Below are 12,456 nucleotides of genomic sequence, written 5' to 3' on the forward strand. Positions count from 1 at the left end.
GACATATGTCTACCATTATAGTATCTATAGAATAGTTTTAGTGCCCTAAAAATCCTCTGTGTTTTGTCTGTTCGTCCTTCTGTGTAATTTTTGTACCTGGTGAGTTTGAACTTTAAACAGATGATTTTGGATTTTAGTTATCTGAAGACGTAGAGTTAAAGGAGGTAAAATAGGATTATATTTAAAGATACAGACTTATTGCTAAACATGGTAGGAAATAACATGGCCCAATGGTAGAAGTGTTAGAGGGAGAGAAAGCTGTTATTCTTGGTTTTGTTGTTCAGAATAAATAATTTTATAAGTTACTGTGAACATAAAGAAATTTGTAAAAAAAAAAAAATCTTGAACTAATTTGTTCTATGGGGCTAGGTATATTTAAAAAGAAAATCTAAGTATGGGTTCTCAAATATATACTTTGTTTTATAGTTTTATGCCTTATATGCTAATATTCTTTTAAAAAATTACAGGTAGAGTATAATATTTTGCTCAGAATGGTCTTATACCATTTTTCTTTGGAAAAAGAGACACCATAATGGCCTATTTTGTAATGAGAATTAGATGCTTGTGGTATGGGTTTATACCCCAGTAATCTCCCACTTAAGTCCACCAAATCTGTTGTACTTGTCTTATTGTTTGTACCTGTCACACTTTATTCCATACCCAACAAAAGGTAAGAATTTTGTAACAGCTGCATGCAAGCGTGAAAAAGGAGTTTAGATACTCAGGTGAGGAGAAGCTCCTTAGTGACTCTGACTGCACATCTATTATTCACTCCATCAGCTATTAAACTTAGCTGCCCTACCTCATTTTTCCTTCTTTTAAGGAAATGACCAAAGAAAATTTGGTACTTTATTTTAGAATAAAGTCTTGTAATAACAAATATATGGGTTAAGTAAGTCTGCTAACCATTGTTATTTTAAAAAAGTGTTAGCTTTCTTGTATTCCTAGGTGTATTTGTAACCGTTGCTTGTTGATGTTGTATGTAGGATGCTGCAGCTGATTCAGAGCAGACTCCAAGAAGAACATTCACTTCAAGATGTCATATTTAAAAGTGCTTTTAAAAGTGATTCAACAGCACTTCCACCAAGGTGAGATGTAATTTTTAAATGTACAACTATTTATTAGGATTTGACTATGACAAAGTTTGAGTATTGGTTTAGTTCCTGAATCTCATATTTCTTAGAGGATGTAATCATTCTGTGTGATGATTTCTTTTTACTCTTAAATTTATAGCCTGTGATATTGATCTTCCTGATCACAAATAATATTATTTCATTTTCATTTAATTTTTCTCTTATGTGTGTATGGCATACTTCCATATAAAATTATATTAGGTTTTAAGAACAAATTAATTGCATTTGCCATTATTTTATGAGGATGTAGAAACTTTGGTTAGGAGTTTGTGTTTTTATTTCACTTTTTTTTTCTCTTTTTTAGGTTACAACAGGTGATATTTAGAAATGCTATAATCATGAAAATGATCATTTAAATTTAAAACTATACAGAGGTTTGACATTTGCTTAGGAAGATGTCATTGTCTGTTTGAACTTGGATGGCATGCCTTCCCTCATTCTTACTTCCATCTTTCTCTGTCCCCTACAGTGCCAGAAACAGCTGACAAAAGTATGTTTTTATTGGACTAATTCTTTTAATCTTTCTTCTCTTACTGGCCTTAGTCCTGTGGTCAGATGTGAAGAACCATGGAACGAATATATGTGTGTGTGTGTGAATATATGTGTGTGTGTATGTGTATATATACACATATATACACGTATATATATATGTAATTGTTTTTCTACTTTGTAGATGTATGAGTTTTTATAAATGTGTAGACTTCAAAAAACTGCTGTGGTACTTTTGACATTTAGATCATTACCTAAAAATTGATTTTTAGGGATTCTTTTCCCCATCTACAAAGTGTTCCTTCCACAGGACGGTGACTGTGTTGAGTGTGCCATAAGTAATCCTTCCTCTCATGTTGTAACAGGGAAGATGATTCATCACAGCCTCCAGATGCTTGCAGAATTCATGGTCATCTCTATGTCAATAAAGTAGCGGGGAATTTTCACATAACTGTGGGCAAGTATGTTCTTTTAACTTACTGAAAATACTTTAGACAAGTTGGCAGCTTGGTTTAAAAGTAAATTCTTTGCTAATCAAATAACATAACTACTAAAGGACTGTTTACAATGTTGTGTATCTGCATTTTTGATATTTTGAAACTTACATTCAGGGCTTCAATCTCAGGATAGAGAAGACTACTAACTTTATTTATTTAAAAAAATTTTCAATGTTTATTAAAAAAAATTTTAACATTCATTTTTGAAAGTGAGTGAGACAGAATGTGAACAGGGGAGGGTCAGAGAGAGGGAGACACAGAATCTGAAGCAGGTTCTAGTCTCTGAGCTGTCAGCACAGAGCCTGATGAGGGGTTTGAACTCACAGACTGCGAGATCATGACCTGAGCTGAAGTTGGACCAAGCTTTACCGACTGAGCCACTCAGGCACCTCAGTGTTTATTCAATTTGTTTTTTTTAAATTTTATTTTTTAAACTTTTCAATGTTTATTTTGAGAGAGAGAGAGAGAGTGCGCAAGTGGGGGAGGGGCAGAGAGAGAGGGAGACACAGAATCCAAAGCAGGCTCCAGGCTCCGAGCTATCAGCACAGAGCCCAACGTGGGGCTCAGACCCACAAACAGCAAGATGATGACCTGAGCCCAAGTTGGACACTCAACAGACTGAGCCACCCAGATGCCCCAATTTATTTTTTTAATGTTTATTTTTGAGAGAGAGAGAGCATGAGTGAGTGCGTGTGTGTGTGCACGTGCACATGAGCAGCGAAGGGGCAGAGAGAGAGGGAGTCAGAGGATCTGAAGTGGGCTCTGTGCTGACAGCAGAGAGCCTGATGTGGGGCTCGAATCCACAAACTGTGAGATCATTACCTGAGCCGAAGTCGGACGCTCAACTAACTGAGTCACCCAGGTGCCCCAAGAAGACTACTAACTTTAAAAACTACTTCAAAACAAAAGTAAAACAGTCATGTTATAGTTTATAAATTAAATGAGCTGTAAGTGGATATGGATGAAAACCTTCTACTTGCCAAGTATTAGTAGCCAGGAAGCTCTTACGTAGACATTTTGTTAATTTGTTCATGTTGGATGGCATTAGGTTTTTGTTTTGTTTTTCCTTCTGATGATCATCATCAAAATGTAATCCCTGATGAATTTGAGACAAGTATTTTTATGTAGTTAGAAATTAGTAGTGCCTAAGATAAAGTATGTAGAAGTTAAGAAAAATATCAGACCACCTGTCTTCATGAACAGCACCAGTATAGTTACTCTCATATGATATAAACACTTGGTAAAGTTCTGAATAAATAGATTCTCTGGCTCTCTCCCTGCTCCCTCCCTCTCATTCTCCTTCCTTCCATCTAGAGTTGTAGAGCTGAACAGTTCTTTATTATAAAAGACATTTTTTGAGTACTTGCTGTGTGCATAGTACCATGCTAGGTACTAAGGATAAAAACCATAAAAAAGAGAGAAAGTGTTTTTGCCTTTATGGTGCTGACATTCTGTGAGAGAATCCAAACTTTGAACAGTGAATTACACTAATAAATACTTAATTATAGTTGTATTGAAGCTGTAGAAGTATGGCTGATAAGAAACTATACATAACAGGGTACTTGACTTACCCTGCACATCAGCAGAGGCTTTATTGAGGAAAACCTTTGAACACTAGTGAATGATTAGGAATTTTATATATAAAGGAGAAAGGGCATCCAGACTGAGGGAAAGGCCATAAAGCAGGATAAAACGTTGCTAGAGATTTTTTTTGTTATAGGTAGAGAAAAATAGAGTAAGTCTTTTATGCAGTATTATTTCAGTGTTTACAATGATGAGATCAGACATTTGTCTTTCTTGTCCCATTCTTCTTGACATTTATATTTTGTTGTTTTCTTACTGTTGCCAGGATTGATTCTGTAGCTGGGAACCTTAGAATTTCTTAGTATAGTGCAGACAATAGATAATAGCTGGCTCAAAGAAATTGAGGTTTTATTGCTCACATGGATACAAATAATATCCTACTCCCAAACTAACTGAAAGAGAAAGAGGGTAACTTTGACTAATATTTTATGAGCCTCTATATCATGGCCTTGTTTCCAAATTTCACTTCTCTCTCCATGTGATAATTCATGCCATGAATAAGGGAGGCCAGATGGGAAAGTATTTGGTTTGTATCTTACCCTTATCTCTGGGATATCTTATGAAGTCCACTCCTAATATTTGGTATTAGGTTTACCAAGTTCAATATTGATCTTTTTGAAGATCTCATTTTATCTTCTCAGATAGAATATCATCATTCTCAACTGTAATATAAAGGAGAAATTAAAAGAACATGATTTGTAACACGATAATATGTATTTCGATATGCAAATGTTTGAGCCTGAATACATTATAGATAAGGTAATGGAGTAGGCAGAGGCTTACCACTTACATGTAGAATCATCAGGTATATATCAGTTGCGTATGCAGAATGAAACATGTATTGGCCGTTCAAATATCACGAATGCTATTTCTGTTGATTCTGAAATAGGGAACAACTCTGTAATACTGCAAATAAAACAAAGTAAGATATTTTCTCCATTTCCTAGGAAATTTAGTATGTATTGAAACTACAACAAAGTACTTTGTGTAGCTAAATGGAGTTAAATTCTAGACTCAGATCATTATTCATAGGTTTTTCACCTTTATGAATGCTGCTTAGAGTGTTTGGAAGTCATGCAAGATGTGGGACAGTATTTTTCTGTGTGACACTGTCCCTGCATTGCAGGATGCCTTGCTTCCCTAGCTGCTGTCCAATAAATGCCAGTAGTGACTCTTCCCTGACAACTGTGGCAGCCAAAAATGCCTCCTCCCAGCCTTCCAGTTTTCAAAACAATCTTTCCTTCACTGAAAATCACATGGAACAATATATTGTAACACATGAAAAATATATGAAATTCAGATTTGACTGTCCAAAAACAAAGTTTTACTAGAACACAGTCATGCTTCCCTGTTTACATATGGCTACTTTCACACTACGAGGACTGAGTAATTGTGGCAAGGGCTGTACATGACTCATCACTTTGTGCTGCTACTCGGTGTGCACTACAAATTATAACAAGTTATGACACTTATAGCTTGACAGCATTATAGATGCCCTGTGTATTGCTGTCCTCCAGCATTTTATTTATTTATTGTGTTACTCTGTCAGAAAAGAAAAAGAAATACGGGTTTCAGATATACTTTTAAGGCACAGTGGAGTGTGGATTATTTTATCAAATTTGACCTCAGAATAGGATGTTTATTATGCAATGACACTATAGCTGTGCTATGAGGATACAGGACACTTCAATAATAGCAGACTAAGCATGCATAACAACATCACTAACTCTTGGGAAAAATAAAAATTTAAAAGGGAATATCTAAACACAAGTAGAATTTCTTCATAAGAATAGAAAATGAAACTGAGGACTGCCACCACATTAAGTTTAAACGTGACTAATTGGTTAGCTAATGCTAAGGAAGGAAAGCCACTTACTGGCAGGCTGATGGAATTGTGTGTGTGTGCACCAATCAAAGAAAGGCATCTGGGGAAAATAGACTGACTTTGGGTGGTTAGCCTTTTGGTGGGAAAAGTGCTTAAGCAACTGAGGACCTTGAGAGCAGTAGCAAATAGTCAGTTAAAAAGCAAGGCAGGTGATACTGAGTGGGTTTCCTTGGCTCTTGAGTGAACAGGAGTTACTAATACTGTTTGTTGATTTTTTTTTGAAGAGTCGATGTGAGTTCGAAACGATTGAAGAATTACTTGTCTGTGAATAGCCTGCATGGAACAACTATAGATAAAAAGATTTTTAAAGAAATTGAGAGAACATCAGTGTGTTGCTGGTAGTAAATATGTATGAAGCAGAAAAAGGCTTACGTATATAAACTTTCAAAGCCTGTGAAAATGTAAGGTGTTTAAAGCCTGTGGTTCTATCTACTGTATCAGCAGCAGTACTTCACAGAAAATATTTGAATTGAGCATGTATTAATTGAAGTGATAGTGTTGATGGTGAACTTCATTTGCTCTCATGGACTTAAATATCGTCATTTTCATGAACTTGTCAGAAGGAAAAGCTAAATGGTACAACTTGCCCTGCTACATAACAGCTTGACAGCTTAGTGGTAAAGATTTTGTGTGTGTATGATTTCGGAGCTCAGGGCCAAGATTGAGATTTTTCTGAATAAGGACACTTGCCACCCATTATTATTGAGCACTGAATAGCTTTGGAAGTTAAGTTTTGTGCAGACTGGATAATGTTTCTCAATGAGGTTAGCCTAAAATTTTAAGCAAAAGCAGTGTTTATATATGAAACTCATATTGTGGTAAAGTTATTTCAGCGATAAGTAACGTCAAATGATTTTAAGTGGTTTTCCTTGCTTCCCATGCTTTTACAGCCTGCACTGTCAAAAGTTAAAACAAGAAACGAGATCTCCATTCTTATACTTGTATATATTTTGCAACCTCAAATTATAGTTCCTGAAGTGTTTCAGACCTTGATGCAGGTGCAAAGGAAATTTACATGTTTCAAAATCCATTTACCTGTGTACTTAAGGAAATTCCATCTTAAAATGCAAGTGATCAATCTGTGTTATGCAATGACATGCCAGAAGGAAATACCAAGAGAAGAATGTAAGAGAGTTCTATCCAAGCAATGAATATACTCAACTAAAAGATATGCTCATAGATTAATATTTTCAAAGATAAGACATATAACATTTCATTATAGATCATCATAACACATAAATTTTTGTGATCAATTTTGAAAATAGGGAACCCTAACTCTCAACCCTAGTTAAGGAAAGGTTATCTCCCAGCAAAAATACCTGAACTACAAAAAAAAAGTACTCAGTTATTACTATTACATTTTAAATGTCAGGGTACCTGGGTGGCTCAGTCAGGTAAGCATCCAATTCTTGATTTCGGCTCAGGTCATGATCCCAGGGTTGTGGGATCAAGTGCTATGTCCGGCTTCATGCAGGGTGTGGAGTCTACTTAAGATTCTCTCTCTCTCCCCATCCCTCTCCCCCATCCCTCCCCCCCATCCCTCCCCATTCACACACCCTCGCTTAGTCTCTCTCAAAAACAAATCATTAAGAAAAGGTCGCGAAAAATTTTCTTTCCTCTTGTGTAACTAGTACATATATTTTCAGTGTTGCATCTTGGCCCACAAAGCCTAAAATACTTACTGTCTGGCACTTCACGGAAACAGTGTGCCAGCCCCCAGTTTTTTGCATGGCTGAGATGAGTAGACTTAGCTATTTAAATCATAGGACAAACATGTTTTCATTATATATTAATAAAATTATATAACTGAGGAAATATCCCCTTTCTGATTTTAATTAGTTGTATATTTAAATATTACGACTTTAATCTTTTTTCTTCCTTTCAGGGCAATTCCACATCCCCGAGGTCATGCACACTTGGCAGCACTTGTCAACCATGACTGTGAGCAGTTTCCTAAATTTTTTCTGTGAAGATGTCATTGAAAAGTGTTGTGTGTGGGTTTTTTTCTTGTGTTTTGTTCTGAGTGCAGATGTAAGGAGTGTTTTAAAAGTGGGCTTTTGTCGAAACAGATGTCCAAAGGAGAAAATAAATGATTAATTTATTGACTCTAATTCATTTTCTCATGTCTTTAAATTACCTGTGTTTCTACTTATTTATAGCTCAGAAGTTGCTGGGATTAGGGAGTAGAGCCTTAGTGCGCGTTCTATCACTTGGTACACATTTCTGCTAATTTTTAGGGTTAATGAAGGGAATGTGTTTGAAGTTTATTTCAATATATAAACGTACATCTGGACACATGTATACATATAAAGTATTCAAGTTTTGTGTAATAATTGTCATAAAACTTAGTTTTTAAAGTCTGTTTTAGAGAACAAAACCAAGTAATAAATTCCATAAAAAGTCAGTTTGTCACATTTAGCAATGGTGTGCATTAAAAATATATCTGATTGGTTTCAGTATTTGGCTACATGGACATTATTCCATTTGTTCTAACAATACAGTCCTATCACTATATAAAGATTTGGACCAGGAAAGACTCATTATTGTTATCTTTGGTTATGAAGATTAGATGTACTATCTCATAGATGTAATTATGAAATTTAAGATACAGCATTTTATCAGAATGTACTTACCATTATACATTTAATTCCACATATTTATTTGTATTCTCTCAAAATAATGTGATTTTAAATACTATATTATTATACCTGCAGATTGAGATAATTTTATTTGAGGTTAGATAGGAATGTGAACCAATCTGTAATATGTGATTTTGAATAATTTAATTTCTGTACTTAATTTTGTTTTATTCCTCTTAGCTTACAACTTTTCTCACAGAATAGATCATTTGTCTTTTGGAGAGCTTGTTCCAAGAATTATTAATCCTTTGGATGGAACTGAAAAAATTGCTGTAGACCGTAAGTATTTAATAATTACTATTGGAATTTGCATGTAGGAATTGTTTTTATAACTTTAATATTAACCCATTTTTAATAATTCTCTTTAACCCCTTTGTAATAAACAGATAAATCTTTAAGTGGATTAAGTGATTGATAATTTTCTGTGGTAAGGTGTGTAAGAGAGAATTTGTCTGTTAAAACATGAACCATAAGAACAAAATAAGAAATTAGAGTAACAACTAAGTAGGAAAAAGAGTTGAATTTAAAAGCTCTCTAAATATATGGAAGGTTAATGTGCTAATAGGGCATAACTCCTAATAGGGCACTAAAGAAAGAATAAGAACCAATGAAAGTTTCAACATTATAAGAAATGTTTTCTTAGTATAGGTTCAGAGTTCTAAAATGCATATTTACCATTATAGAAACCTCCTTGGGGAATTTTACAAACATCAGAAACGTAGAGTTATTCTAGAATAGTTTGGTTATTAACACGGTCAGAAGTAGTACATTATAGCATAGATCCCTTTTATTACTGTTTTAACCTTCTGTTCCACTTAAAATTTCATTTTATCCAAATATGGATGGATTATTTTTTTTCTTTTTTTTGGATGGGTTATTTTCTTAATTAAAAAAAATTTTTTTTTTCAACGTTTATTTATTTTTGGGACAGAGAGAGACAGAGCATGAACGGGGGAGGGGCAGAGAGAGAGGGAGACACAGAATCGGAAACAGGCTCCAGGCTCTGAGCCATCAGCCCAGAGCCTGACGCGGGGCTCGAACTCCCGGAACGCGAGATCGTGACCTGGCTGAAGTCGGACGCTTAACCGACTGCGCCACCCAGGCGCCCCTATTTTCTTAATTTTATAACAAGTAATCAATCTTGTGTTTCTTGAAGGTTTTTGGTTGCCTTTCCTCTACTGAAATAGTCCTACCATATGACATGCCCCACCTATAGGACCTGTTAAGGACATGTAAAGCTTCTTGTGCTACTAGGAATTCTAGCCTTTGCAAAACTCTAATTGAGGATTTCATTTTTTATTAATTCAAATAGATTTATTAATATCATTTTCAGTATTTTACTCTTGTAGCATAGTGTTGTAATCAGATGCATCAAAGATGGTTTACTTAGAATCCTGGCTTACATTCCTGAGTATTTTATGTTTGTATGGAAATGCTTCACTTAAGGAAACTTGAGTGTACTAAATTTGGAAATGTGTGAGTAGAAACATTCTGAGAATTAAAAGCTTTATTCAATATATAATCTCATCTTTATGTGTATGTTCATTGTATACAGAAATACACTATATGTTACTTATGAAATGATCATTTGAAAACATGTTGGTTAATAGTTGGTTTCAGGATGCTAAAATGAATTTGAATTTTTGTACAGAATCAGTTCTAAACAGATTAATTTTCAAAGGCTGTTTTTGAGTTTATTCCTAAATTCACAAAGACGAAGCGACTTTTAGAATTATGTTTTAAAATGCCACCAGATGAATGTCAGTAGGTTACTCAAAGCTTTAAAGCAGGTGTGCACTTCTCCTTATTAATATGTGTTCTATTGGGCTTTGTTTCCCAAAAAGAAAAAAGAAAATTAGCATTACAAATGTGTTGTGTCAGGTAACCTTTCCCTGGATGTTTCCGAGAAATTGTGAGGGGATCACTTAGTACTTACATCTTGAATGCTGTACCAATTTGGACAGACCCATAACCTTTGGAACAATTTGTGACCTGCAACCAAATGTCATTCAACAGTATCTGCCTCTCCACCCCACCCTCACCCCCAAACCTAGCCATTAAATTATCTAACCAATTTATAGCCTTTTCTTGAATTAACAGTGGCAACTACGTCTTCAGTAGTTCTCTGGCCACAGCTTCAATGCTTTCTATTTTTTCCTGTCATATTTCTTTGACCCTTTTGGTTATTATTTATTGTGCTTCACTCCTCACAGGTGATACAATTCCCTTTGTCCTCCATTTTTTTCCCAAAGTAATTATCCTACCCACGTGTGTAGCACCTATAGGTTATTGCTTCACCACTCTCAGTTTCACCTTTTTTTCATTAATATGTAATACTTAAATACCTTTTTCTCTTAGCACTTTGAGCTCACTACCTCTGTTTACAGCACAATAGAGTTTATTTGTAAAAACCTCAAAACTAAGCACAGGTGAAGCAATTCATCTTACATCAAAGGACGAAACTGAAGACCACCCACAATTAATAAGCCATGTATTGGTGGTGGACAGAGTGGACACTCTTCTTCCCTAATCTTATCTGTGATAATAGGCTAAAGTCTATTATGTTGGGGTTAATAATAGAGGAACTAGTCAAACACTGTTCATGTTTTTGAGAGTTATAGTCATACAGGTGGTAGGTAAGTAAGTGAAGTTGAAACAGGTTTTATTTTATTTTGTCAGAAACTTGTTTAATATTCGTGTTTGAAGACACTGTTACTCTTAACCTCTCTCTCCTATCTACAGTTTACCCTTCCCTCCCCTATTCTGAATTACACTGAGATAAGAGACAGAGAAATTGGATTGATGGAAATAAAAATTCATTAATGTTGAGCAAAAGAAGATAGACACACAGAAGTGCATATTGTGTACTTGCATTTATATGAAATTCTAGAATAGGCAAAACTAATCTGTGATGACAGAAGGTAGATTAGTGGTTGGCCTAGGGTCAGAGGTACAGGGTATTGACTGCAAAGGGGTATGGAGGAACTTTTTGAGGTGGTAAAAATATTTTCTGTTTTGACTGTGGTGGGCAGAGACATTTGTCAAAATTTATCAGACCATATATTTAAAATTGGGGTATTTTATTCCTGTACAGTTTCTATAGACAGTTATTATTGTGTAATGTGAAGTACATCTATTTTCATGTCAAATGTAATGAGGCCCTATTACTTATCTAATTGAAACTCTAGATAGATACTTCTAATTCTAAATTTTCTATAAGATAGACCTAGAAAATTAACCTGTTTTGTATTCTGTGAACTGTTACCTGTTTAAGGTTAATTAATAATTGATAATCTACTGGTATTGATGATTTGTATAAACTTAGAAATGCCTAAAGGCTATATAAATATGATCCTTTTGATTATGCAATAACCTTAGACCACCATGGAGTAGGTTCTTTAGTTATTTTCCTCCTGTATCAATTCTTTGTATATATCCAAAGGCTGGCTAAATTGGTTTATTTATATATCTTAAGATATTAGTAAAAACTGAAAATATGTCTTGTGGTGGTTATACTATTATAACTTTATTCTCACTAGTTTCTTTACTGTAAAGAAATGCTACTTTTACTTTTCATATTTGATAAAAGGATAATGTTATAAAGGATATCTAATGACTAGTTCATTTTTTTAACATTTTTGTTTTTGACAAAGAAAGAGAGACAGAGTGTGAGTGGGGGAAGGGCAGAGGTAGAGGGAGAGAGAGAATCTTAAGTAGGCTTCATGCCCAGCGCAGAGCCTGACTCGGGGCTTGATGTCAAGACTCTGAAATCATGACCTGAGCCCAAAATTAATAAGAGTCAGACCCTTAACTGAGCCACCCAGGCGCCCCATTTTTTTTTTTAACAACTAATAGATGTGTATACATGACTGTTTTATGCTTATTGAGAACTTGTTTACCAAGTATGAGTATATTGCTTTCGTTGATTCTTTAAAAAAATTTTTTTTTTGTTAAACACTATCATAAGTATAAGTAGCATTAAGTTTCTTTTTTTTTTTTTTAATTTTTTTTTCAACATTTATTTATTTTTGGGACAGAGAGAGACAGAGCATGAACGGGGGAGGGGCAGAGAGAGAGGGAGACACAGAATCGGAAACAGGCTCCAGGCTCTGAGCCATCAGCCCAGAGCCCGATGCGGGGCTCGAACTCACGGACCGCGAGATCGTGACCTGGCTGAAGTCGGACGCTTAACCGACTGCGCCTGGGTGGCGCAGTCGGTTAAGCGTCCG

At 35.0% G+C, this 12,456-nt stretch overlaps 1 protein-coding gene across 2 annotated transcripts in view; it reads left to right on the forward strand.

Annotated features, from left to right (window-relative positions):
• ERGIC2 (ERGIC and golgi 2) overlaps positions 1–12,456 on the forward strand; it is a 43,950-nt gene that overhangs the window by 24,211 nt on the left and 7,283 nt on the right. For both annotated transcript variants that reach the window (XM_040488528.1, XM_040488527.1), the window contains 4 exons: positions 987–1,088; positions 1,988–2,083; positions 7,474–7,529; positions 8,408–8,506. In XM_040488528.1, coding sequence (XP_040344462.1) covers positions 987–1,088; positions 1,988–2,083; positions 7,474–7,529; positions 8,408–8,506 — 353 coding nt within the window. The remainder of the gene's footprint in view (positions 1–986; positions 1,089–1,987; positions 2,084–7,473; positions 7,530–8,407; positions 8,507–12,456) is intronic.

This window comes from Herpailurus yagouaroundi, unplaced genomic scaffold (genome assembly GCF_014898765.1).
Source record: "Herpailurus yagouaroundi ecotype Mexico unplaced genomic scaffold, PumYag 166, whole genome shotgun sequence".
NCBI classification, from domain to species: Eukaryota; Metazoa; Chordata; class Mammalia; order Carnivora; family Felidae; genus Herpailurus; species Herpailurus yagouaroundi.